Here is a 26,112-nt window from a genome sequence, read left to right as displayed (position 1 = left end):
GGGCGTACCCATGAGAAACCACCTCGAGAACCCAAGTGTCTGTCGTGGTAACCGACCAACACTGGGCGAACTGCAGCAGGCGGCCTCCCACTTTGGGATCCCCCAAAGGGAGGCCCGGACCGTCAGGCCGCAGGCTTGTCATCTGGCTTAGGGGCCGGATGTCTGGTACTCCAGGCCTGCTTCCGGGGCTTGGCCGATTTCTTGGGGCCAGCCTGTCGGGCAAAGGACTGTGCTTTAGGACTACCCTGGGCCCTATAAGGCCGATGTACCTGAACTGGAAGGAACTGCAGCAGACGGGAGACATGCAGATTTGGCTGCTGCCAGCGTGGCTACAATTTTGTCCAGGTCCGGAAAAAATAGAACCTCTCCATTAAAAGGCAAAGCTTCCAAGCCCTTTTTGGAATCAGCGTCCACCTTCCAAGATCGCAACCATAAGGTGCGACGAGCAGCTACAGCTGCCGAAGAAATCCGAGAAGCCAGGGTACTAATATCCAAGGCCGCTTCATTGATATAAGTGGCCGAGTCCCGGAGATTGCCTATCAACTCGGTCTGCTCAGTTGAACAGTCGGAATCGAAAGACACCTCCAAAGTATCAGCCCAGCGCTCCATAGCTCTGGCTACCCAACAAAAGGCCATAGCCGGCCTAGCTGCCCCCCCGCAAGAGAATAAACGGACTTTAGGCAGATCTCCACCTTACGGTCCGTAGCATCCTTCAGGGAAGACATGGAGGGAATGGCCAACGTGGCACTATGGACTAGGCGTGTCACATGAGAATCCACCTGTGGCGGGGATTCCCACTTAGAAAAATAATTATTCACAAATGGATAAGCCACCGCCAAACGTCTCTGTGGCTGATACTGTTTGCCAGGCTGTTTCCACGCTTCCTCTAAATGGTCCACTAACTGACCCGAAAGAGGAAACACTGTGGCGTCACCCTTAATATCCTTAAAAAAGGCATATTTAGATTTGGACACCGGAGGATCTTCGTCCTCAATCACCAAAGCTGTGCGGACTGCCCGAATAAGTCCAGGAATATATACCTTGGACCTAGCGTCCGACTCTTTAGTACGGAGAGGTTCCTGGTCCGAAAGATCCAGAATCTCCCCATCATCAGACGTCACTACGTCATCCTCATAAGGAGCAGACAGAGACGCCACCAGCCGCTTATGTGGCCGCAACACAGACTCCCCTTGTAACACGTCCGACAAGTGCTGTATAGAACTTGTCAGCGAATTAACCCACGCAGGATCCTGAGAGACCTGGGGAGGGGAAATAGGGAGACTGTGGGGTACCATCAATTGCCTCGGGAAACCCTGCATGGGTGACGACACCACTGACTGCTGGGACAATCCCATCTGTGAGAACGCAGGCTGCAGAGCTAACTGGCCCACCAGGGTTGTAAGTGCTTTGGCGAAACAAGCCCAGGGCGGCTCCTGTACCGGTGCCGTGACAGTAATTGGCTGCGCCAATAAACACTGCCGACATAGCCCCTCCGCACTACCCTCCCCCTCCGCTATTGGTACCTTACATGTAGTACACATAAGCTGGAGAGGAAAGTCACTCTCAGACATGATGGTAAGTATGTGACCCCTCTCACAGATACTTGTTAGTATAGTGTGAGACCACCCTGCAAGCACCGCACCACAAGGGCTTTAGCAGAAAGATCAGGGACAGTGAAATGGCTGACAGAAGAAATTGAAAGTACAGGCAGCAGCACTAGCAGAAGTCACATACAATGCAAAGAAAATCAATTCCTGCACTATCAGCGCTGGTACTCAACTACTCAGACACGGAGCCTGGTAGGACACAGCGCTGCATACACAGACCTGACCAAGCGGAGGAGAGGTATGCCGGGGGACCCAGACCGCGATGCCTCCGTTTCAAGCTTCCAGCAGCGTTCACCATGCGTTCAGAAAGATGGCCGCCGAGGAGCATAGAGGAGGCTGGCTTGGGGGAGGAGCGCTGCCACAGGGCCAGTTAGCATGGGCAGAGAGGGCTGTGTGCAGCGGGGGAGGCGCCAGCTGTGAGACAGGGAAGGCGCACTCCCCTGGCATGCATTTAACCCCTGGGACGCCGCAGCGCTACAGCTCTGCCGCGGTCCGCTGTCCCAGGGGGGTAGTGGAAGCGCAGGTTAGTACCTGGCTCCACGCTGCAGCCAGTCCCCAGGGAGCCCCCTGCCTGGAGACTCTGGACCATGTTCAGCAGGGTCCCACCGCGGGATCCCGCTGCTTACCTTGTTGTCCCCCTTAGATCCGGCCATGTTCCCAAACATCTGAGGTCACCGCTGTGACCCAAGATGCTTACCAGCATCCCCGGATCGGTACCGGCGTTCTGGTACCGGCGGGGGTGTAGGGAAGACAGCATGGACGTCAGTACTGACTGTCCATGCTGTATTTCCAGATGTGCAGCCACAGCTGCATTGTCGAAAACTTCAGGGGCTCTTCTTAGCCCCCCTCTAACAGGTGCATCCGACTCCGGCCGGGCACCAAAACGAAACGGAGATGCCTTGGTTCGGGGGCGGGGTATAGGAGGGGGACCCTAGTGCATCCTGGGAGGCTGAAAACTTTAACTCTATGGTGCCTGATGCCTGATGTCATCACCTACACCCCAAGGTATCCTGTGGATACCCTATGGACACTGATGTAGAAAAATTGTATATACCGAGGCTGACATTTATGTCGTGCTTAATATACTTATACCGGGCCCAGTGAAGAATGGAAGTACTGGGCAACACTGGGGTGTGATGTGTGCTTTTTAATTATTAAAAAAAAAAAAACTCAAATCAGCTTTGTTATTTAAGGCAAATTTTCATGACATTAACTTACTTGCGGAGCATACCAGATGCAAAAAGCCTGCCTGGTAGCTGCTGTGTGGAAACCACCTCTGGCTCCGTTTAGGGTGCATATTATGGATGCTTGTTCCATGGAAAGTCTATTTGATATATTGTATAATGCTAAGAACACATTTCACCTAATAAAATCTGGTAGAGATAAATATGTATTAGCAGCCTTGTCCATTAACGCTCCCTAGATCACTTTCTCAAAGTTTGACTGGTTTGAGATTTTTCATTAGGACAATTTTGCCTTTCCTATTCGATATACATAATATAACGGAATGTGTGCTTTAATTAGCATACATTTACATAAATTATGCAGAATGAGTATTGTAATGCCTACGAGGAGGAATTCAATTCCCGACACCAACACAATGTGCCGTTCTGGAATGGCATATCGCGTCCTGCAGGTTCCAGGTAAACGTGCCATGTCTGCACTACTGTAAATGGTTGTGCATGCAGATGTGGCACTTCCGGCAGAATTAAATTCTGTATATTGTGTAGTTTATTTTGTTTCTACAGTTAATTTCTCTTTCTTGGGCATCAATGTTTTTTTTCTGTCATCCCCCTGCATGTCCTGTGAATAAGTCGTGCAGTGTACCCATCAGGAGTATTATGTACATGACATGTTGCTTAGATGCATGCACTTCTTTGCAGACATTTGCAATGGCGGAGGAGTACCACAGGGAGTCCATGTTTGTGGAGTGGGAACAAGTTAAGCAGAGGATCCTGCACACACTGCTTGCCTCAGGGGAGGATGATTTGGGCTTCTCACAGGAGGCTGAGGTATGAAAACAATCAAATAGTTCTTTACCTCTGTTTAGATGTTGATGATCTATATGTGTAATATTGTTTTCATCTTGTGTGGCAGACAAGTTACATCAGTGAGCATGGTGCTCCCGGTCGCAGTTCTCTTGATATCGTTGAAATGGCGTACGCACGGCAGGTGAGGCAGATCAAAGCTGTAGTGTTGATTTTTCTTCTATAGCTTATGGTAGCGCTGACTCAGTGGGTTAAGCAACCATGACAGGGCAAAGAAAAAAGGTTGTTCTTATGCTGCCTTACCCTCCTCCATATAAGTGATTCACTGTACTATCCACTGTAGCGTGCCTCCCCCATCATAGTAGGGTTACACTTGAAATATCAACAATGAATAGGTTGACACCAAATTGTTGACAGAGGCAAAAGATCAACAGGGACAAAATGTCGACACAAATGGTCAACATGGATGTAGGTCGACAGATACAAAAGGTTAACATGGGAATGGTCGACTAATTTTTTGTTAGGCACTCACCGGAGAGTTAGGTACTAGGGAGGCACGTTTAGGGTTAGGCACTTACCGGAAAGTTAGGTACTAGGAGGCACTATAAGGCTGGGGGGATGGTATTGGCCTGTTGATGAGCGGTGACTGGTTTGCTCCAAACATAACGCCTGGCATTCACAACAAAGAGTTCAATCTTTGTCTCATCAGACCAGACAGTCCTTCAGATGCATTTTGGCAAACTCCAGGTGGGCTGCCATGTGCTTATTACTAAGGAGTGGCTTCCGTCTGATTGGTGATACAGGCCTGATTGGTGGATTGCTGCAGAGATGGTTGTCCTTCTGGAAGGTTCTCCTCTCTCCACAGAGGAATGCTGTAGCTCTGACAGAGTGACCATCGGGTTCTTGGTCACCTCCCTGGCTAGGGCCCTTCTCCCCCAATCGCTCAGTTTAGACGCCCGGCCAACTCTAGGAATAGGCCTGGTGGTTCCAAACTTATTCCATTTACGGAGGGACCTTCAAAGCAGCAGATATTTTTCTGTAACCTTTCCCAGATTTGTGCCTCGAGACAATCCTGTCTTGGGGGTCTACAGACAATTCCTTGGACTTCATGCTTGGTTTGTGCTCTGACATGCACTGTCAAGTGTGGGGCCTTATATAGACAGGTGTATGCCATTCAAAATCATGTCCAATCAACTGAATTTACCACAATGGACTCCAATTAAGCTGTAGGAACATCTCAAGGATGATCAGTGGAAACAGGATGCACCTGAGCTCAATTTTGAGCTTCATGGCAAAGGCCGTGAATACCTATGTACATGTGATTTCTTAGTGGTTTTTTTTAATTAAATTTGCAAAAATCTAAAAAAAATTTTTTACACGTGGTCATTATGGGGTATTGTATGTAGAATTTTGAGGACAAAAATGTATTTATTCCATTGTGGAATAAGGCTGTAACATAACAAAATGTGGAAAAAGTGAAGCGTTGTGAATACGTTCCGGATGCACTGTGTGTGTGTGTATATGCAAAAGGTCCGGCTCTCCCAGGTAAACAGTACCATGACCCGGCGCTCTTAGAGTAAAGGAGAATGTATACTTAGCATGGATGAGCGGCACTCATGGTATTTCAAAAGTTCGCATTTCATGAGACATCACTAACGTTTCGTTGCTGTTAGTCATGTCTCATTAAATGCGAACTTTTGAAATACCTTGAGTGCCGCTCATCGATGCTAAGTGTGTGTGTGTGTGTGTATATATGTAGCATTCCCGCTAGGCTGTTTTAGCCTTCTTTCTGGAAGGCAAAAAGCGCCCTGCCCTAACAGCCTGCAGGAACTGTCTTCACCCGCGGGTCGCAGTGTCCCGCGGGTGAAGAAATGTGCGGTGACCCGGTCACCGCCGGAGAATATACGCCGCGTCCGGCATCTATTCTCCCTGTCTGCAGGGCTTGGGGGCTGCCCGGCGTGTCCGTAAGTGCCGGGCACGCCCCCAAGAGTGACGAAAAGGGGACGCGTCTCATAGACACGCCCCCTTTGCGATGACCACGCCCCTTCTCGGACGCGCGCACGAACGTGCCCTCTCTAGCTCCGGCGCCCTGCCTCGCGCCGGAGCTAGAGTGAACACTCTATATATGAACACACGAGAGAGAGAGAGAGAGAGAGAGAGAGAGAATTTATAGAACAGTGCAGTGGTTCAAATCTCAAATAAACTGTGCTTCGGCGCAGAGAGTTTTTCTTACAAATGTATATAATCCAATTGGTGCTAACAATGTGACACTTTGATCATTCTGGTGAAGGTGGCAGCAGTCTTCCTGTGTTCCTGAGTGGCAGTCAGGACAAATGTGATCGAAAGATGAGGGTTGGAAAGAACATGCGCCTGATAGTGTAATCATTTTTAAGTAAGATGCACGTGCTCAAGTATAAAATGAATGTGCGTACCAAATGAAAAAAACTTTTAGGCTTATCTGTAGTTCTTTACTGGGATTCCACATGGTGGGATGGACCCGGCATTCCAAATAGCCGGAAACCTTAATAGGAGGGGCTCAATCAGAGCCAGATGAAACACATATATAGTGTAGTACTTCTTTAAAAGAACAATAGCGTAGTTAAAATATATTGCGCACCAAAAAAATACTTGGGTATCTGCGTAGATAGGTTCAAACAACGAGGTTATCCAGAATGAGCAAAGAACTACAGATAAGCCTAAAAGTTTTTTTATTTGGTACGCACATTTTATACTTGAGCACGTGCATCTTACTTAAAAATTATTACACTATCAGGTGCATGTTCTTTCCAACCCTCATATATCTCTATATAAAACTATATATAACATAACTTTCTAAAAGCAATACAATGCAGGTGTGGAAAAACAGAAAAATCTTCATAAACACGGAGCCAGGTCGTGACCATCTGATTGAGCCTGTCTTATAACATCTGGGTATTTAAGGAGCGACTATAGTCCGAAACGCGTTAATCGTGGCTCACTTTCTGTTGTGGACTCCTGGTAGAAGCAGCGCTGGTGACGTATCCTGAGTGGTGGACCCGATTATCCGGATAGAGGTCCATCTTTTTCCTTTGTGTCATCGGGGACGCGGATCATTTATTCATCAGATGACTGTTGCTGCGGTGTGCCAGTGGGAAACTGCGTGTATTTTTCTCAATCTTGCAAGTGCAACTTGTGATTAAAATGATTGCTTGTTAAAGGAAACTGCATTCTCTCTGCTCTATTGTTTTTGTATCTCCATATGCCATATGTGGATTATCAAGTGCACAAAGGCTGGAAGGCACAGATACATTGCAGATCTATCTTATACTAGAAGAATATAACTGTAGGAGAACTTGAACTCTCCCTGAGGGAATATTGGGCATTGATGTGTATTGACTATCTCTATCAGATTGGATCTAAGATTTAAGAGTGATTACTTCAAACAATTAGATGTGTTTCAACTTCTGGTGCTTATACAGTCAGGTGCATAAATATTGGGACATTGACAGAATTTTCATATTTTGGCCTCTATTCACCACCACAATGGCTTTGAAATGAAACAAACAAGATGTGCTTTAACTGCAGACTTTCAGATTTAATTTGAGGGTAATTACATCCAAATCAGGTGAACGGTGTAGAAATTACAACGGTTTCTATATGTGCCTCCCACTTTTTAAGGGGCCAAAAGTAATGGGACAAACTAAACAATCCTAAATCTAACTTTCACTTTTTAATACTTTGTTGCAAATCCTTTGCAGGCAATTACAGCCTGAAGTCTGGAACGCATAGACATCACCAGACGCTGGTTTTCATCCCTGGTGAAGTTCTGCCAGGCCTCTACTGCAAATGTCTTCAGTTCCTGCTTGTTCTTGGGGCATTTTCCCTTCAGTTTTTTCTTCATCAAGTGAAATGCATGCTCAATCAGATTCAGGTCAGGGGATTGACTTGGCCATTGCATAACATTCCACTTTTTAGCCTTAAAAAACTCTTTGGTTGCTTTTGCAGTATGCTTCGGGTCATTCTCCATCTGCACTGTGAAGCGCCGTCCAATGAGTTATGAAGCATTTGACTGAATATGAGCATATATTGTCTTAAACACTTCTGAATTCATTCTGCTGCTTTTGTCAGCAGTCACATCATCAATAAATACAAGGGAACCAGTTCCATTGTCAGCCATACATGCCCACGCCATGACACTACCACCACCAGGCTTCACTGATGAGGTGGTATGTTTTGGATCATGAGCAGTTCCTTTCCTTCTCCATACTCTTCTCTTCCCATCAATCTGGTACAAGTTGATCTTTGTCTCATCTGTCCATAGGATGTTGTTCCAGAACTGTAATGGCTTTTTTAGATGTTGTTTGGCAAACTCTAATCTGGTCTTCCTGTTTTTGAGGCTCACCAATGGTTTACATCTTGTGGTGAGCCCTCTATATTCACTCTTGTGAAGTCTTCTCTTGATTGTTGACTTTGACACATATACACATACCTCCTGGAGAGTGTTCTTGATTTGGCTAACTGCTGTGAAGGGGTTTTTCTTCACCAGGGAAATAATTTTTATGGCATCCATCACAGTTGTTTTCCGTGGTCTTCCGGGTCTTTTGGTGTTGCTGAGCTCTTCGGTGCATTCTTTATTTTTAAGAATGTTCCAAACAGTTGATTTGGCCGCACCTAATGTTTTTGCTATCTCTCTGATGGGTTTGTTTTGATTTTTCAGTCTAATGATGGCTTGCTTCACTGATAGTAACAGCTCTTTGGACTTCATATTGAGAGTTGACAGCAACTGATTCCAAATTCAAGTGTCACACCTAGAATCAACTCCAGACCTTTTACCTGCTTAATTGATAATGAAATAACGAGGGAATAGCCCACACCTGTCCATGAAATAGCTTTTGAGTTATTAGTCCCATTACTTTTGGCCCCTTAAAAAGTGGGAGGCACATATAGAAACCGTTGTAATTCCTACACCGTTCACCTGATTTGGATGTAATTACCCTCAAATTAAATCTGAAAGTCTGCAGTTAAAGCACATCTTGTTTGTTTCATTTCAAAGCCATTGTGGTGGTGAATAGAGGCCAAAATATGATAATTCTGTCAATATCCCAATATTTATGCACCTGACTGTATATGCATTCATGTTAATTAGAGAGCGCTTGAAAGTTTGTACACATTTTCTCTCTACTGTTAGAACATCTGCCAGCCATGGAGATGCGTAGTATGGAGTGAGTTGTAGTTCAATAAAATCGGGAGCCAATAGTCTTGGGATAACGTAATGCTCAGGGTGTGATTCCAGTCTAAATGACGCAGGTTGGTAAAAGAGCAGAATTTTGGAGACAAATTTGTACAGACAAACATTCTCTTTATTAAGCTACATACGAGTTTCCATTAGTTACGAGAGTGGCTGGCAGCACCAAACTGAGCGCTCGGCAATACAAAGAACACACTCCAGCTTAAATTCTCGCTCATTTATTGAATCAGTAAAGTTTTTTTTTTTTTTTCATTATTTTTTTTTTTTTCCTTTAACATTTGTGACTGCTCTTCTTCAGTTCTCAAGTGAAATGGTGAAGAAGTCTGACTTCTAATCAAAGTAGAAATGACAAGGGTTTGGTCATGAAAACTGTGGATTTAATGTAAACACTACATTCGATTAAATTTGTTTTTTTGTGTTTTTTTTTTCCACTTTTTTTTACCATTTTTTTTTTTCGCAGCACAAACATCCCACATGAGAGGAAAACACCATTCACTAAAAGGGGTGGCGAGGGAGGGCAAGAGGGGAGAGGGGCGAAAAAAGCAGCACAAAGCATTCACTTGGGAACATAAAGGAGATTGAAAGTAAAGAAGACTATTTGTATTACATGGAATTGAGAGCAAATACCCCAAATAAGAGTAATATTTCAGCAGCTGGAGGTTTAGTGAGAGCTGTGCTTTTTCTATACAAACCCAGAGAGTGCATGGCACACTGTCCAGAGCAACGAAACAGACATCGAATCTGTACATTTCTATTACCCCAGAAAGTTCTTTGCTGTTTAGGGGTTTTTCTTAAATATTTTTATACGTAGGGCTTCAAGTCCAACAGAAATAATCCCAATGCCCCCAACATAACATGGATTTCCATGATCCCATTCTTTGCTTGGAGGCTGAGCAGACCTCTCTGTCAGTGAAGGGGTTGCGTACAATTAAAAAGATGCCTCTTTACAACTGGTGTAAGAAGAAAAAATGGTATAATTAAGATAAGGGTGTCATTAAGCTACAAGCACGTGGGAAAAAAAAAAAAAAAAAAAAGAACAGTTTAGTTTCTTCTAAAAGTACAGACTCGGCTAAACCAGATTTACAGCATCCTATGCAGCCACTAAATCAGTGATAACATTACACATCAACTTTAAGGAAGGCTGTGTTTTTCATTTTTTTCATATTTTTTTTTTTCTTACAAAGGCCAAAGGTCATGCTACCAGCAGAACGTCAATTTGAGGGTCCGTAGAGCAGTGCGGAGGAAGGAGGGACAGTGGGGTATGTCCCGTCCCCCCCCTGTAATTGCAGACTGTTCCCCCCACTCCGCAGTTTGGGTTGGCACTGAAACCTTTTCAAGACAAACAGGGGCCCGCTACTTTGCTTTTAACAGACTAGAGGGGCATCTCCCCTGATCCCTCACAGACCCTCGTACAGTTACAGCACCCACGAAAAAAAAAATAAAAAATAAGCTGAGCGCACGGTCCTGCAAGTCTCACAAACACTTCTACCTGGTTTGGAAAATCTTTTGTTGTTTTATTTAATTTTTTTTTATTTTGTTATCCAAGAGCTGAACAGATAGGATATACCCCAATGTCTTTTTAATGAACGTGCACATGTGAGCATTAGAGCCACACAGAAATCCTTACAAAAAAGGATTCAAATATATTATCTTCCTTGCATCAGAGATAGCATTTAAATCTTGCCAGTTCTATATAGAGTTTGAAATCACAGCTCAGGCCTCTACCAGAACCAAAACAGGGGGAGAAATCATTTGGATCCTGAAGGGGACTTAAAAAAAAAATCAAGAACCCACTCCAGTTTTTTTTTTCTTTTTTTTAAGGGGGGCAGGAGCTAAAGGGAGATCCATTCTGTTCACAGCTCTTTGAGACAAACTAAAAATAAAATAAAAATAAAAGACTGTAAAATATATATATATATATATATATATATATATATATATATATATCTTCTCAGTTTACCAACTTGCATCTATTCTCATTTTCACCAGCAGATAAATGGCTACACAGAGGAATCAGTACAAGCCGCAGCCTCTGAGATTGTTGGCAATGATGATGTCAGTGACGGCGTCAAATACCACCTGGATGTTATTCGTATCTGTGGCGCAGGTCATGTGGCAGTAAATCTCTTTGTTTGGTGAGCGGTTCTTACTCTCAAATTGTGCTTGGATATAAGCAGCAGCATCATCATAAGTGTTGGGACCTGCAACAGAGGCAGAGCAGAAAATGGTCATGATATAAATAAAAGCTAGGGCAAATCTGGTGTAACCTATTAAGAACTAGTTCTTTACAGCAAAAAACGTTTTCAGTGAACATTTTGTAGACTATACTAGATAAATGACAGTTCGAATCTGGTCATTATAGACAAAACCTCCACTTGTTCTCCCTGGGGCCTGCTTAATGCAGCAGTTTTTCCCTGGGCTCTTTGTGTAGTCTCACAGCAGCTGTTGAAAACCGGGGCTGTGACACACTTTGGAGGAGGCTGGATGAATGAGGACCAATAAGATGACACAATCATGGACACTACAGTTTCCCATACCACACACACCATCAAACTGCATTTATTGTAAGTCTGCTCTACATTGTGGAACAATTTCAAAACAGGTAGGATGTTGGTGCTTCAGCAGACGTTGCAACGCGTTTCACCACACCACTAACTTTGCACCAGCTTCACATCATTACTCTGTGCTGCGGTTAACATTCAGATGGTCCCCATTGCTACATATTTGCATAGCCTCTCCCACAGACTTGCAGAGATGGAACAGCTACAGTCAAATTTGTCATACTGATTGGCTCCAAATTATTCTAGCTTTACCCGCTCAATTTGCGAAACGTCTCTTTATAGACAGTTTTAAAGCAACGGGTTCTGCTGGAAAATGTAAAGGGGCCCATGCACCAACAATTAATCGGGCAGATTCTGCGTTTTGCCAATGATTTTGTAAATAAATAAATATAATTGTCAAAATCCAACGTGATGGAAATCCATGATTTGCCGATTCTGACCATAAAATGATGGGAATCGAGCAATCGAAGATTTCTAATATGATGGATTTTGAGATAAAATAAAATATTCTTTAAAACTAACAGTCAACCCTAACAGTGTGGGGTTTAAGAATATCCATGCTTGAGCACAGGTAACTTAATTAGTACCTTAGTCAATTTGATTTAAGCATCTGTGCTCAACCATGGACACCCTTAAAACCTGGAATATATGGGTGCCTTGTGGGCCAGGTTTGGGAGACACTACTATAGATACTATATTTAAGAGATATGATCCTAACGGCTGTTTTTGCTACCCACCTCCCTCCCAAACTTTCTCACACATCAGTAATTTAGATAATTGTTCTCTTATGCTCCAGCATACATAATAAGCATGGCAAGGTGATGGAACTAGAGGTAAGCTGTCACCCTAGACCAGGGCCAGGTGGCCCTTTTAGAAATCCAGGCCTGTCGTTTAACATCTTTCAGTACTGTGTTTAATGCCGACGCTACGTCACACAGCGATAATTACCTAGCAGTTCCAGAAACGTAATTGGACAACATATATATAGGGTGCTTTCACTTGCAAGAGAAATAGGGAATAACACATTAAAAAGCACACATTGGTTATTTGACCCATTTCTCCTATTTACGTGTAATTCTCATTAATAATGTAACTACAAACACCACCAGGGAACGCTTTGAAAAAGACATTAAAGGTAATATAAAAGCTGTTCTAACATGAAAAGGTATCTTTTAACATTCTGAAATATATATGTGGAAATATACAAATATGGTGATAATGGGACACAGCATTTATATTCTTATATAATTATATCCAGTATGTTCTTGTCTAATACAGACCCCCAAGAGGCCCACTGTCAATCAATACATTTTTACACATATTTTTGAAAGCTATAAGCAATTATTTCCTATACAACAAACTATTGCTGTCAACAAAACAATAGCTGCCGGTTATTATGAAGACACGGCCCTTTCTTCTTCCACCTGGTAGTTGTGTTTTCAATGAGGAGCTCTGGTGTGCTTGGGGGTGAGGGAGTATTATAAACTGCAACTGTATTTTAAGGGTTGTAGTAAAAAGGTCAACATTCATGTCAGCAACACAATGTTGACAGCTATGGTGCCGACAGTTAAAATTTTGTCAGAATGTCGACATTAGGGTTTGGCTGCAGGGGGGGGAAGTTAGGGCAGGCTGCGGGGGTGGAGGTTAGGGTTAGGGTATGCTGGGGGGAGGTCAAGGTTAGGGCACTAAAGGTAGGGTTAGGATAGTGATAACATGTTGACATTCATCATTGTCTAAATGATGAATATTGACATAGTCAACATCGACATTATGACCGATTCTCATGTCAACATTTTGTACCCAACCCTAGGATGCATGGAGCTTTTAAAATGGGATCTTACCAATTTGTAGGCTTATTGATTATTTATAGACAGACCTAATTGCATTGCAAAACAAGCCATGAATGAGTGCAAAGGAAAATGGTTTCCCCTGTATTTAGAAGTATCCGAATATTCCAGAATAATTAATATTCTGAAATGGTATAGGTTTTAGGGATGGCCATTGACCACCCATGGTTTGCCACCAAAGGTCAATGGTTCTGCCATCAATGGCAGATATTCGATGGTTCTCCACTACTTATGGCAGACAGGGCGCCAATGTTTATTTTTCTCTCCTTGGCGCAGGAGACATGGATCTTAGTCTCTCTCTTTCCGGTGGCCTGCTAATGCCCCTCTCATCTTTGAATGACCTCCCCCCAGATCAGCAACAGGATTGTGTTTAGCCACCTCCAGGCCTGCAATGGAATCTAATCTAGCCAGGCCAGAAGCAGGATCCCTGTCTAGCCACTGCCAGATGAGCAGTGAGATTAGATCATGCAACCACCAGGCCAGCAGCTAAATTGGGTCTAGCCACCACAAGTACCAGTTTGTATTCTATCTTGTGTTGAACATCTACATTCTAGAACATGGGGTCTCTAGTGTTCTGACTTAGGCACAGGGGTTAACACTTACCACCAAAGTAATATAAAGCACCTGTATAGAGACTTAATAAATTATTGGGTTAAATGCTTAAGTTGCATGAAATTTTCCAATATTTGCTTGTGGTCCTTTTCCTAGAGAATTATAAAGTCCTTATCTCTTCGGAATCTCTAAATATTGTGCTGGATATCATGTATGCTTATTTTGTGGTAAGGAAAAGTAATCCCTTAAAGTGAATGAAGGAGATTATCTACATAACTTGGGTATTACACAGTAAATGTATGGGCTGTTCACCATTGTAAAGTTAGCAACTATTTTAAATACAAAAAAGCTATTCTGTGAAACTCCAGACCAAGCGTTGTGCAGAAACATTAACTTAGGTCTCAAACATCAAATACAAAGTCAATCGTTGACTGGCGTCCTCACAATTCTTGCTTTGATAATAAACACTGGGGTTGGTGAGGTTACTCTACCAAAATGTAATAATGATAAGATGTATAAAAAAATTCTTGGCAAAATGCATAGAACAAAAAATTATTATAAAGGTAAATTTACTTTATGATATATATACACACACATATATAATGCCCAATGTTTCCTTACTAGGGTGTGATTATAGAGTATTGTATTTTTACAGTGTTTGTAATCTTTTTTTTCTAGGCATAAACGGTCACATCTGTCCGACTTTTTGGATATGTCTCTTCTAGATTATCTATTGGTAGTAAGTTGTAATATAAGTAAATGTGACATAACTATATGCCAAGCGTTTTGTTGTAAAAACAGGCAATGTAGTTATTATATAATGTCATTAGTAGAACATAGCCAACTGACAACCAAAGTGCATAGAAACTAACAACCCACTCTGGATTTGCGGTGGCATCCCAGATGTTTTTGTGTATCTAGCTTTACTGTCTGCTTAAGACTAGTGACACTTTCACTCAGCAGGAAGTCATCTAGCTGCGACCAGTGTGAGATAGGGCCAAGGAATACAAAGAGCGGAAAAAAAAAAAAAAAGAAAAAGAATGGTTTGAAAAAAATTACTTTGTAGTACATGGTTTCATTATGTATGATCTGAACTAGAGAATGCATTAAAATCATCAGATATACGACTTTAAATCTAGAGAATTGGTATATGAACAGTATTTAACAAGGACAATTTTAGTTTATGAGCCTGTGATCCATCCTTAGTCCACTTAATTCCAGCCAATGAAAGCAATTATTGCCATTCTTCATACAAACAAACCATTAGAATAACCTAGTTCAGTGGTTCTCAAACTCAACCCTCAGGTTTTCCCAACAGGTCATAGTTTAAGGATAATGGTCTGTGGAAGCAGGTGGGATAATTACTGACCCAGCAACATAGATCAACTCACCTGTGCACAATTAAAGAAATCCACAAAACATAACTTATTAGTAGTACTTGAGGTCTGGAGTTGAAAACCCTTGACCTAGTTAATAAAATAGGGAATGGGGAATGTCTGAGTGGCACCCAATAGGATGCCCTTACTCCAGGAGCCCAAGGAGAGGAAAGAGATTCCCATCCAACACAATAGAATAGCAGCAAAAAAAAAAAAGAAGATCTCCTGCGCTGGAGGAGGATATAGCAACAATCTTGGTTATATCCTGATAAAATGTGTGTGACACCGCAGACCCTCCAACATGACTCCTTCCATCAGGCACAAAATTATCTGATCCTGGAATTCCCTTTCAATTTACGTTTGCCATCACGTGTTGAAACACCTTTCTTATTAACTAACTAGTCCAACACAGGTGAATTCAATCATAAATTAGGAAAAAAGTCTAGGAGCAGAGCATTTTGTACCTGATAGAAGGGTGTGGAGGGTGTGTGACATAGTGCTGTGACTACACTTTCCCTCGCTCTCCTAAACAGGAGAGCTATACAGTGTTCTGGGACTGTCCTGATAACGGTTTCAGCTTCAAACTATATAAACAACCCTTTACTTACAGTGTAAGCTATATTATAAAGTAGGAATGACCAAGACTGAGTGTTGGGATGCGTTTCACGGAATCCAGCAGCTTCCTCAGGCAGCTGACCAGTGAAAGTGCCTGGAGAAACGGCTGGATGCCGTGAAATGCGTTGCAACTTAAGTGAGATTCTTAACCTTTTGTATGCTTTATTTTTAGTTAAATCAATTATTGGGATGCAGTCAGGACACCGGTGGGCACTATCCCGCATGATGATATCCCTACACGGACATCCCGACATGGGACTAAAGATAGGAGTTGAAATCCTGACACCTATCATTAGCCCCACTACGAAATCCCGACATCCGGCATACCGAACGGAAGGTAAGCCGGGTATCTTAGCGTTTAGCCGCGGGGGGAAGGGTTAGGTTTAGGCACCCCCCAGAGGGTTAGGATAGGGAAAGGGGGGTTAAGGTTAGGCACCACTAGGGCGGGTTAGGGTTAGACACCCCCCTGGGAGGGTTAGGTTTAGGCACTAACGAGGGGAGGTTAGGCACTGCGGGGGGGGGGGGGGGGGGGAGGGTTAGGCACCACTAAGGGAGTGTTAGGGTAGGGAGAGGGTTAGGGTACTTACCTGCTGCAGTCGGGATTTCGATCCTTCGGGCTGCCGCTGTCGGTATTTGATTTGGGGGTTAAACAGCCCCCGGCATTACATATCGATTCCCAATTATGTCCTATTTTATCATGTGATACTGTTAAGTTTATTTGGCTTTAAATTTTACTTTATTGTATATTTGTACGTTTTTCATCAATATTTGTCTGCACTAGAGAAAATCGTTATGCCATTCATTTATCCAGGACAATAGTATTAAATGTACTAATTATTTACATTTATACTTGCTCACTCTCTTATGCTCATTACTACTTTATAATATAGCTCATACTGTGAGTAAAATGCTGATCATTATACTAGTTGTAGCTGAGACAATTATCAAGACTGTCCCAGAACACTGTCACGGACACATTTTATCAGATTATAACCAAGATTGTTGCTACACCCTTCTCCAGCGCCGGAGATCTTCCCCTTATTTCCTGCTGGTTAATAAAATGTCTGATAAGTGGGATATTTGAGAACTGCTCCTTGTAAAACCCGCACAACGCTCCTTACCTGTGTACTCTGGAAAGCAGATGGTCAAAGGAGACTTCTTGATCTTCTCGGCAAACAGGTCCTTCTTGTTAAGGAAGAGGATGATCGATGTGTCAATGAAGAACTTGTTGTTACAAATGGAATCGAAGAGCATTAGAGACTCATGCATTCGGTTCTGCAGCGAGGAGGCAGGAGAGAGAGGAGGCGGAGGACAGAAAGAAAAGGAGAAAAGGAGTTAGGCTGAGAAAAGAGAAATGGTTACCAGTGTAAAACAAAGAAAAAAAAGGAAATATCATCATTAGATTCTATGGCTTCCTGAAAACTACTTGCAGTCAGTCTACACAACTTCCACAAGTAGTTTGGAAAGAATAAAGACTTATCCATTTATTGGTATGTCTTATGGTTTAGGGATATTCCAAAAATTAAATACAAAATGAACATTTTCTTCAAAATATGTAGTGTTCATTCTAGCACCCTGCACCTGTCACACCCCGTGCAGTTCCTCTTCCGCGCCTGGGGGTGTCGCTTTCGGCTGTGGAGGTTTTAGCACACTCTGGTCTGTATCTCAGCAGTTTGTTGCATTAGCTGAGTGTGCTGTGCTAGAAGCACCAGAGCAGAGAGCTAAACCCCAAGCAGGAAATAGGAACAGCACGTGTTGTGTAGATGCAGGGTGCTAGAATGAACACTTAATATGTGAGCTACAGATTAGACAAAATATGTCCAGTTCTAGAATAGAAGAAGAAAACAAGATAACGGAGTCAGCCGATAGGTAAACAGTGACAAAACTGACTCTTACCACAAAGACATACTAGTATAGAAAGAGTAAGTCAGGTAGCCATACAGAACCTAGAAACAACCATAGACAAGGAATATACCATGAATAAATCCATGGGATTAGAGAACCAAAATTTTCACATTAACACACAGTGATAAATGAATACATGCCATAAATTGGGATGGTATCTGCAAATAATGTTGTACTTTAGGTGAAATGGGTTGCAGTTGCTATATAACTCATGTATAAACATTTAGGCTTGAGATTATTACTGCTCCTACTGTATTCTCGAGTATGGCAATCTCCACAAAACAATCAAATTAAACAATTACAGCGTCCCAACTTAATCTTACAACCTGTAGTATTGGTTTATGTATTGATATAATTTAAAGAAGAAACATTTTGTGTTTATATCGGTCGGTGAGTACGTACAAATAATATATAAAAAAACCAAAACAAAAACAGTAAATCACACGATAACTCCCCCCGCCCCCAATAGACTTTGCAAATAAATAGACATTTTATCAGCCTATGTTTGCAACTTTATAAGTCAAATATTTAATTGATACAATTCACAAAAACATTTATATATAAAAAAAATTCATCCATGATCAAATCAGTAGTTTTAACACAAGATGGTCACACTTCTTGAACACAAATCAAACTCCTTATGTTGTAGGGTTTAAAAAGTTTATTAACATAAACCTAGTAGAACTTCACGATTGCCATGAAATGCAACACAAATTAAAACAAAAGCACCCAATAATATATATATATATATATATATATATATATTAATTAGGTGTTTAATGGCAGCTGTGCTTGAGAAGAAAGACTGGAGGAGAGTAGTTTTTACACCTTGCCCATAATTGCTAGGGAGAAATTTGTACAAGAGTAGGTATCGATACGAACCACTGAATTCATAGATCAGAGCTCACTGGCTCAAGAGCCCAATAATTACTAACATTTCAATTTGGCACTTCATTTAATAGGTAAGGGAATATTCTGAAAAAAGGTTATAGGTCATTGCTGTATAGAGATTGTGTTGGCACTGCTGGTGAGATAGAGTCAAAATATGTATACAATGGATTCCTCCTATTTCATTCACAATTCATAAATATTGGTCAATACATCTGTAGATTCATTAAATACTAAGTACTGTAAAACAAAATTAATCCAGAACAAAAGACCCTTGAGATTAGAACACGTGAAAGACAAGGCACATCAACAGAGCATGAACACATTACTTTGTACAAGAGATGTTTAACACAAATATTGCAAACAAGCCCTGATCGCCGGCATTCTCTGCAGCAAGTGTGCAAACACTACAGGCAATAAAGGGATATGCAAATATTACATATATCTGTACAACCCTTTACATTCATTATGGCACCAAGAACCAACCAGTGTGGTACTGGAGGTGTCCAAAATATCTGCTTTGGTAGAGGTACAAAAATGCTCCATTTTCCCAGCAAGCCCATGGCCACTGGGAGATATCATCACACAGCCAAGGCGGTCAGTATAAGCCACAGCCACGCAGGTTATTGGCAATGATGACATCAGTGACGGCATCAAACACAAACTGGATATTGTTGGTATCAGTGGCACAGGTGATGTGAGTGTAAATCTCCTTGTTAGGAGACTTGTTCCGGCTCTCGTACTGGTGTTGGATGTGGGCTACACCCTCAGTAAATGAGTTGGGACCTGCAAGAAAGGAAAAGCGAAGAGAACAGCAGGTTTGATCATACATGTTTCATTACAAACATTCCGGGATAATATATAAGGAATGAATACGGGGATAACATATAAAGGAGTGAAAACTGTTTTAGGCAGAAAATAAAATAATACCGTAGATTTTCCTGTATGAAGGGCGTGCCTTTATATGCAGAAGTGTATTTTTGGGGGTGTTTAAAAGTGTATCTGAAATGATACACTAGGGGGGTCAAATTATGCACCATCCAAAGGAAGAAGTTGGATGGATTGGGAATGTTTCTTGCAGAGTAGGAATTAGGAGATTCAGTTCACCTACTTTATATGCAAAAACATTCAAAAAAAGAGACTTAGTTTTGCAAGATGACTTTATTTAAGTTAGGTAAAGTGATAAAGAGTCTACACTTAAAGTGGAGTTGCCAGTTTAGCGGGAGGTCACACTGCATCGCTACACAAAAGGAATTTATTTTTCTATAACATTATTGGTTCCAGAAAGAAAGTACTCATCCTTTAATAGGATTTTGCACTTTCTAGTCACACTTCTGCATGTAAAGACCATTCCAAGCGCACTTTGACCAATGTAAAAACTTTAAAATACACTAAAGCGGGTTGGGTACAGGATCCCGGCAGTCAGAATACAGACAGCAGCATCCCAACAGTCAGAATCCTTATAGGATTAGTTAGGTCTCCTAACTTTAACCCTCCCCCACCTTTCCAGCGCCTAACCCTCCCATCCCTGACCCCGCAGCCTAACCTAACACTCCCCCTAGTGCCTAACCCTGACCTTCCCCTACCTCTAATACTTACCGTCGGGATGTCAACGGTCGGGATTCTGGAGTCAGGATTCCAACTGCTGTGGAGATTCCGGCACCGGTATTCGGACCGCCAGGATGCCAACTACATACCCACTAAAGCGATCTATAATAATGTCTAGCTCTCCCGTCACTCTCAGGATTAAGTTAAAACCAAAAAGAAGCAAAATATAGCAGTATTCTTAGGGAATAAACTAAAGTTTAAATGTACATAAGGGTTGGCCATAGAGTGTTAGTAAGTTAGACTTTGAAGAGACCATTCACTCCATTACACCTGAAGATGTGCATGGTGGGTGGGTAAGCTTGGAAAGCTCTGCAATTCATATAGTGACGACAGATCCAGGCTGAAGAACGTGAGAATCTCAAAATGCTCTAGGGGGACAAAGGGGCATATGGTACAGAGCAGCAGTGTGGATCCTCATTTTATAAAGTTTGTAAATGACCCTTATTGGGTTAAGAGCTGTGTTTAAATTCTCCTCTTCTTTAATGAGCTGTGAATAGTATAATGAGAAACACGCAGCTTACACACAATGGAGGCATAACTTTTATGGATAGAACCAATATTCATAAGCATGCAGTCTAATGATTCAAGTATCATGTACTGAACATACTTAAAATAGAAATATAAAATAATAGTGCATGGGTCAGAGAAATTTTATGTATGCATTCAATATAAGGAATGGGATGTATGGTATAGTGTAGGAGGTTCGGTAGCCCTTGGACAAGTTACTGCTCTATCCTTCTATTTATACTTTGTTGACGCATTTCGCTTTCGTGCAACACTCCACTCATGTCAGCTGTTTCCACACCAATTACTGCTATCCTGACCCCTTCGTCATAGTCCTTTGTTCTCCTATCTGTTTGCTTGTTACCCAACAGAGGTTTCCCACTACATCAGCCAACTAACAGTACCCTTTTTACATTCATACATAATTACTGCTAATACTGGGGAAACGTGATAATGTACCTGTGAAAGTCTAGTTTTCATTTGAATATTTACTCCATTCTTAGATGATTGCATCGATATAAGAGTCTACGCGCAGGGAAACCCATATATTCCAGCACTTTGCGCAGAATCTATGGCACGCGTTAATCCATGGTTTACTGCGCAGGGATCAGATTAATAGAATAGCTCCTGGCGTGACACCCGGAGCTTTTCTCTGCGGGATAAACCCTGTGCCTAATTGAATCCCCCCTTCAGTGTTGTATTACTTGTATCTCTTTATTTACCATCCGACTCCTTGTGACAAGGGCACAACAGTGTGGCCACATTCTAACACAGGAACTCACTTGTCTAACCAATCTCACACAATCTGCCAGTGCAGACTGCCAACCATATCATGAATCTTATTACTACAACACTGGAAATATACCACATCAGCTTTAATTATGGTAAATGTATGATACGAATCCACTGGTGTCTCGCCTTTTCCCCTACAACTACAGATACATTATGAATATTGGTTAAGACCAAGAATAGGTCTGCCTACAGTGTGTGTAGCAGACTTTTCATGGATACGTATAAGAGGCAATACCTCTTCTCTACATGTTTATTCACTTTAAAAGGGAGGAACAATTAGGTGTCGCACAGCTGTCAAGGTCACTCATTTGATGTATGTTGGTAGCACTGACATTCCTGTGGTTGCATGTGTACCTGTGTATTCCGGAAAGCAGATAGTGAGTGCAGATTTTCTGATTTTTTCCTGGAAGATATCTTTCTTATTCAGGAACAGGATGATGGAAGTGTCAATGAACCACTTGTTGTTACAGATGGAGTCAAACAGTTTGAGCGATTCATGCATTCTGTTCTGTAACACAAACAAGAGGTGTACGTCACACAAACTCAGAACTCGTTTGCTCCAGGTACACAAGGTGCACACACAAATGACAGCTGTGGCTACATAATATGTGGGGTCTGTTGCTGCTCCCATGGCAGGACTAATATTTTTAGCGCATGCAAACTTGTGCCCTGCGCATATATACTGTAACTTCGCACTGCCTCCTTTTCTACCCCCTTATACATCCACTCGATGCATCTCTTCTCTCCTCCCTTTTCCATGCTCATGCTTTGCCTATTGATACAATCAAGCTTTCTCCGCATTGTGTGTACAGTTGAACAATCTAATATGTCTCCTTGTTGTGTACAGTTGTACATGCTCGAATGCCCACTCTTCTACATTATTGCACGCTCTTGTGACTAAGCGGAACAATTATCAAAGTTTCTAAAGAGGCCAAGTGGAAGTGTTGCCATAGTAACCAATCTGATTATAGCTATTAATTATCTAGTACACTCTATAAATAGTTGCTAGAATCAGATTGGTTGCTATAGCTGAAGCTGGGTACACACTATACGATGTGTGTTTCCAGTGATGGAACAACGCGATGGAATGAGGTATTGCGCTGACCATACACACTACATGATCCGGTGTATGACAGTGAGATATACAGTTACATGCTGCATGTAGCAGCATGGAGCCTGTCATTGCATCGTCCCATCTGCTTTGCTGCACCGCCGTGCTTGTGCCATCGGGCGTACACACTATATGATCCGCATGATATATTGTGGCGATCCCTGTCATATCGATATATCATACAATATATTTTATAGTGTGTACCCAGCTTAACACCTCCACTTGTCCTCTTTAGAAGGTTTGATATATCCCTTTATCTCTTAGGGGTAGATTTACTAAAATGCAAATTTTTAAAAGTGGAGAATTTGCCCGTAGCAACCAATCACATTCTAGCTATTATCTTCTAGAAGGTGCTAAGTAAATGTTAAGTAGAATGTGATTGGTTGCTATCGGCAACATCTCTACTTCTAAAAACCCGCACTTTAGTAAATATACCCTTTAAATGTTATTTGACTCTCTTACCTTTCCTTTTCCCATCTTTCACACATTTTACATTGCTCACTCTAATAGACATGCTCGCACTCTTTCCATGCTCTCTCTATTCCTTATGGACTTAGGTTTCATGTTCTCGTCATTGTTCTCCAACATTCTCCATGCTTTCATTTACCTGGTCAGCTCTCTGCTCTCCAGTCATGCCACTCTCTAATTCTATCTCCGTTCCCATCTCATTGTACATACTCATACCCTAGTATACCCTGGCTCTTCAGAGTGCTTTATTATCCCATGCTTCTCTCTCACTTTGCTGTGTTACACAGATTTCTTTTCTAACACTTATTGGCTTTCACATGGGCTCGGTTATGACAATGGTGTAGGAATTCTTGCAGTCTACAGAAGAAACATCATGTTGCTGGGAGGTCTGAGACTGCCAGCTCAGTTCATGCATGGAACAGTGGTAGTTCTCTAACAGATGGGGCGGCCATGCAGATTGTTAATAATTTATGCAGGATACATTAATTCAGGACACATGAGGCCCTGGAATTAATGAAGAATTGGACAGGTGAAGAATGACTTGGGATAGACCTTGTCTTGAGTTAATAAGAAAGGAATAGTTCATGCCAGATGACAGGAAGTAGTGGAGATTGAGTATGGACACAAGATTAGAGCTCATGCATATAAAGCCAAAAGAAAAAGCAGAAAACGCTCATTAGGTCATAACTTCTGTGATAGGTTTAGAACACAAGACAAGGTCCTCCCAAACAGGGCACTTTCAACTGTGTCTTCCAACTCACCATTATCTTAACATAAAGCTTCATACCTGCTGAATTTGAAGGGTCTCTCAAAGCCTTTTGGATAGGTAGCGCTGTTAGAAAGGACTGGACGGCAGAAGAAGAAAAGTTTTGAAGTGCTGAAGATGCAGAGGTGTTGGAGGACCGTGCAGGCTGTGTGGACACCTCCCCAGCAGTACCACGAAAGCAGAAAGCAAGTGAACAGAGGTACGAAGCAAACCAAAAAGTCATGAGGTTAACAGCAGGCGGCAGGCCATACTGGGAACGGGTGGGTTAGTGACGAAAACCTGAGAGGACGAAGGGGTTATCTCCTCCAAGCTGCTGAACAATGCTTGGCAGAAGGTACAGGTGTGTCAGTGGCACCAACATTAAATAGGGTGAACTAAAGGAGTGTAGAAGAAACATAGTAACAAATAAACCCATGTTCCAAGTACTTCTGAAAAACTTAAAATAGCTTTTTGTGGAAATGTACAGATACCCCCCTAAAAAAGAGCATTTCCAAAATAATGCATGGTGTTAACCTGTAACATGACAACAATGCGCAGTGCAACACACATCATACTATGAGATGATAGAGATTTTACATAAAACAGAATTGATCAATTTGCCAGGCTCATATAAAGGTTGTACCTTCAGAATTACCAGTCCCCAATGTGATAGATTTAAAACGAACAACGATAAACCAACTGAATTATTATATAATGAGCACTACACAGATTCCAGCTGATAAGCCAGTTTGCAAACACGGGATGTTGGCCTGCCAGAGCTGTAGGCGTACCCTACCTCTTATATTTATTAGGTCAATGTAACATAGTGACTATAGATATGGCAAGCAGAGCTGCTGTTCTGAGACATTTTAGTTATTGTTGATGTATTAAAAAAAAAAAAATGCTCCCCCCCCTAATTTCATCCAGAACTAAGTCCCTTTTAAAGACAGTTTATGTGATCTTCATAATATTACATATATAAAAATAGAGAATCATAATTCTTTTGTTTTAGATGTATGCATACAATATTTTTTTGCAGTTAATTGTTTTAACATACAACAAACTTTTGTCGCTTTATCTTTTCTCCGAATGTGAAAAATCAGAAGATTCAGGGCTGTACACAGATTGTTACCAACAGATAAGCACATTTCTATATAAATTCTGGCACGCAGGCACGGTGTACTAGTGAAATATTTTCAATGCTCAAATTACATACCTTATATATCTGGAAGATACACACACTATATGGACAAAAGTATTTGGACGCCTGACTATTACACCAACAGGGACTGTAATGACATTGTATTCAAATACATATACTTTAATATGAAGTTGTTCCCCTTTTTGCAGCTATAACAGCTTCCACTCTTCTTGGAAGGCTTTCTACAAGATTTTGGAGTCTTTCTGTGGGAATTTGTGCCCATTCATTCTGTAGAGCATTTATGAGGTCAGGCACTGATGTTGGACGAGAAGGCCTGGCTTGCAATCTCCGTTCCAGTTCATCCTAAAGATGCTTGATGGGGTTGAGGTCAGGGCTCTGTGTGGGCCAATCAAGTTCTTCCACACCAAACTCATCAAACCATGTCTTTATAGTCCTTGCTTTTTACACTGTGACACAGTAATGTTGGAATAGAAAAGGGCCATCCCCAATCTGTTACCACAAAGTTGGAAGCATAGTATTGTCGAAAATGTCTTGGTATGCTGAAGCATTAAGATTGCCCTTCACTGGTGATAAGGTCCCTAGCCCAAACCCTGAAAAACAGACCCTTACCATTCATTATCCCTCCTCCACCAAACTTCACAGTTGGCACAATGCAGTCAGGCAGGTAACTTTCTCCCGGCATCCGCCAAACCCAGACTCGCCCATCTGACTGCCAAACAGAGAATAGTTATTCGTCACTCCACAGAACACGTTTCCACTGCTCAACAGTCCAGTGTCGGTGTGCTTTACACCACTCCATCCTACACTTGGCATTGGACTTGGTGATGTGAGGCTTGCATGCAGCTGCTCGGCCATGGAAACCCATTCCATTAAGCCAGTGGAAGTTTGGAACTCTTCAGGTATGGAATCAGCAGAGCTTTGGCGACTTTTACACACCATGCGTCTTAGCAGTCGTTGGCTGAGTTGCTGTTGTTCCTAAACGCTTCCACTTTCTAATAACATCACTTACAGTTGACCGAGGAATATCCAGCAGGGATGAAATTTCATGAACCGTCTTATTGCACAGGTGGCATCCTATCACAGTACCACTGAGATCTTCAGAACGACCCATTTTGTATCACAAATGTTTGCAAATGGAGACTGCATGACTAGGTGC

General features: G+C 42.1%; 1 protein-coding gene across 3 annotated transcripts in view; it reads right to left on the bottom strand.

Annotated features, from left to right (window-relative positions):
• Positions 1-8,922: 8,922 nt before the first annotated feature.
• Positions 8,923-26,112, bottom strand: part of GNAO1 (G protein subunit alpha o1) — a 220,759-nt gene continuing 203,569 nt past the window's right edge. Inside the window, exons 7-8 of one of the 3 annotated variants that reach the window (XM_088471919.1) lie at positions 21,825-21,978; positions 8,923-11,023 (exon numbers count right to left, since the gene is read on the bottom strand). In XM_088471919.1, coding sequence (XP_088328045.1) covers positions 10,836-11,023; positions 21,825-21,978 — 342 coding nt within the window. In that variant the 3' untranslated portion in view covers positions 8,923-10,835. The other 2 variants (XM_088471917.1, XM_088471918.1) reach the window with 2 other exon arrangements.

This window comes from Taudactylus pleione, unplaced genomic scaffold, assembly GCF_031769625.1.
Source record: "Taudactylus pleione unplaced genomic scaffold, aTauple2 ptg000117l, whole genome shotgun sequence".
Classification (NCBI taxonomy): Eukaryota; Metazoa; Chordata; class Amphibia; order Anura; family Myobatrachidae; genus Taudactylus; species Taudactylus pleione.
Note: the sequence above shows the minus strand (reverse complement) of the source record. Positions and strands in the feature narration are given on the sequence as shown.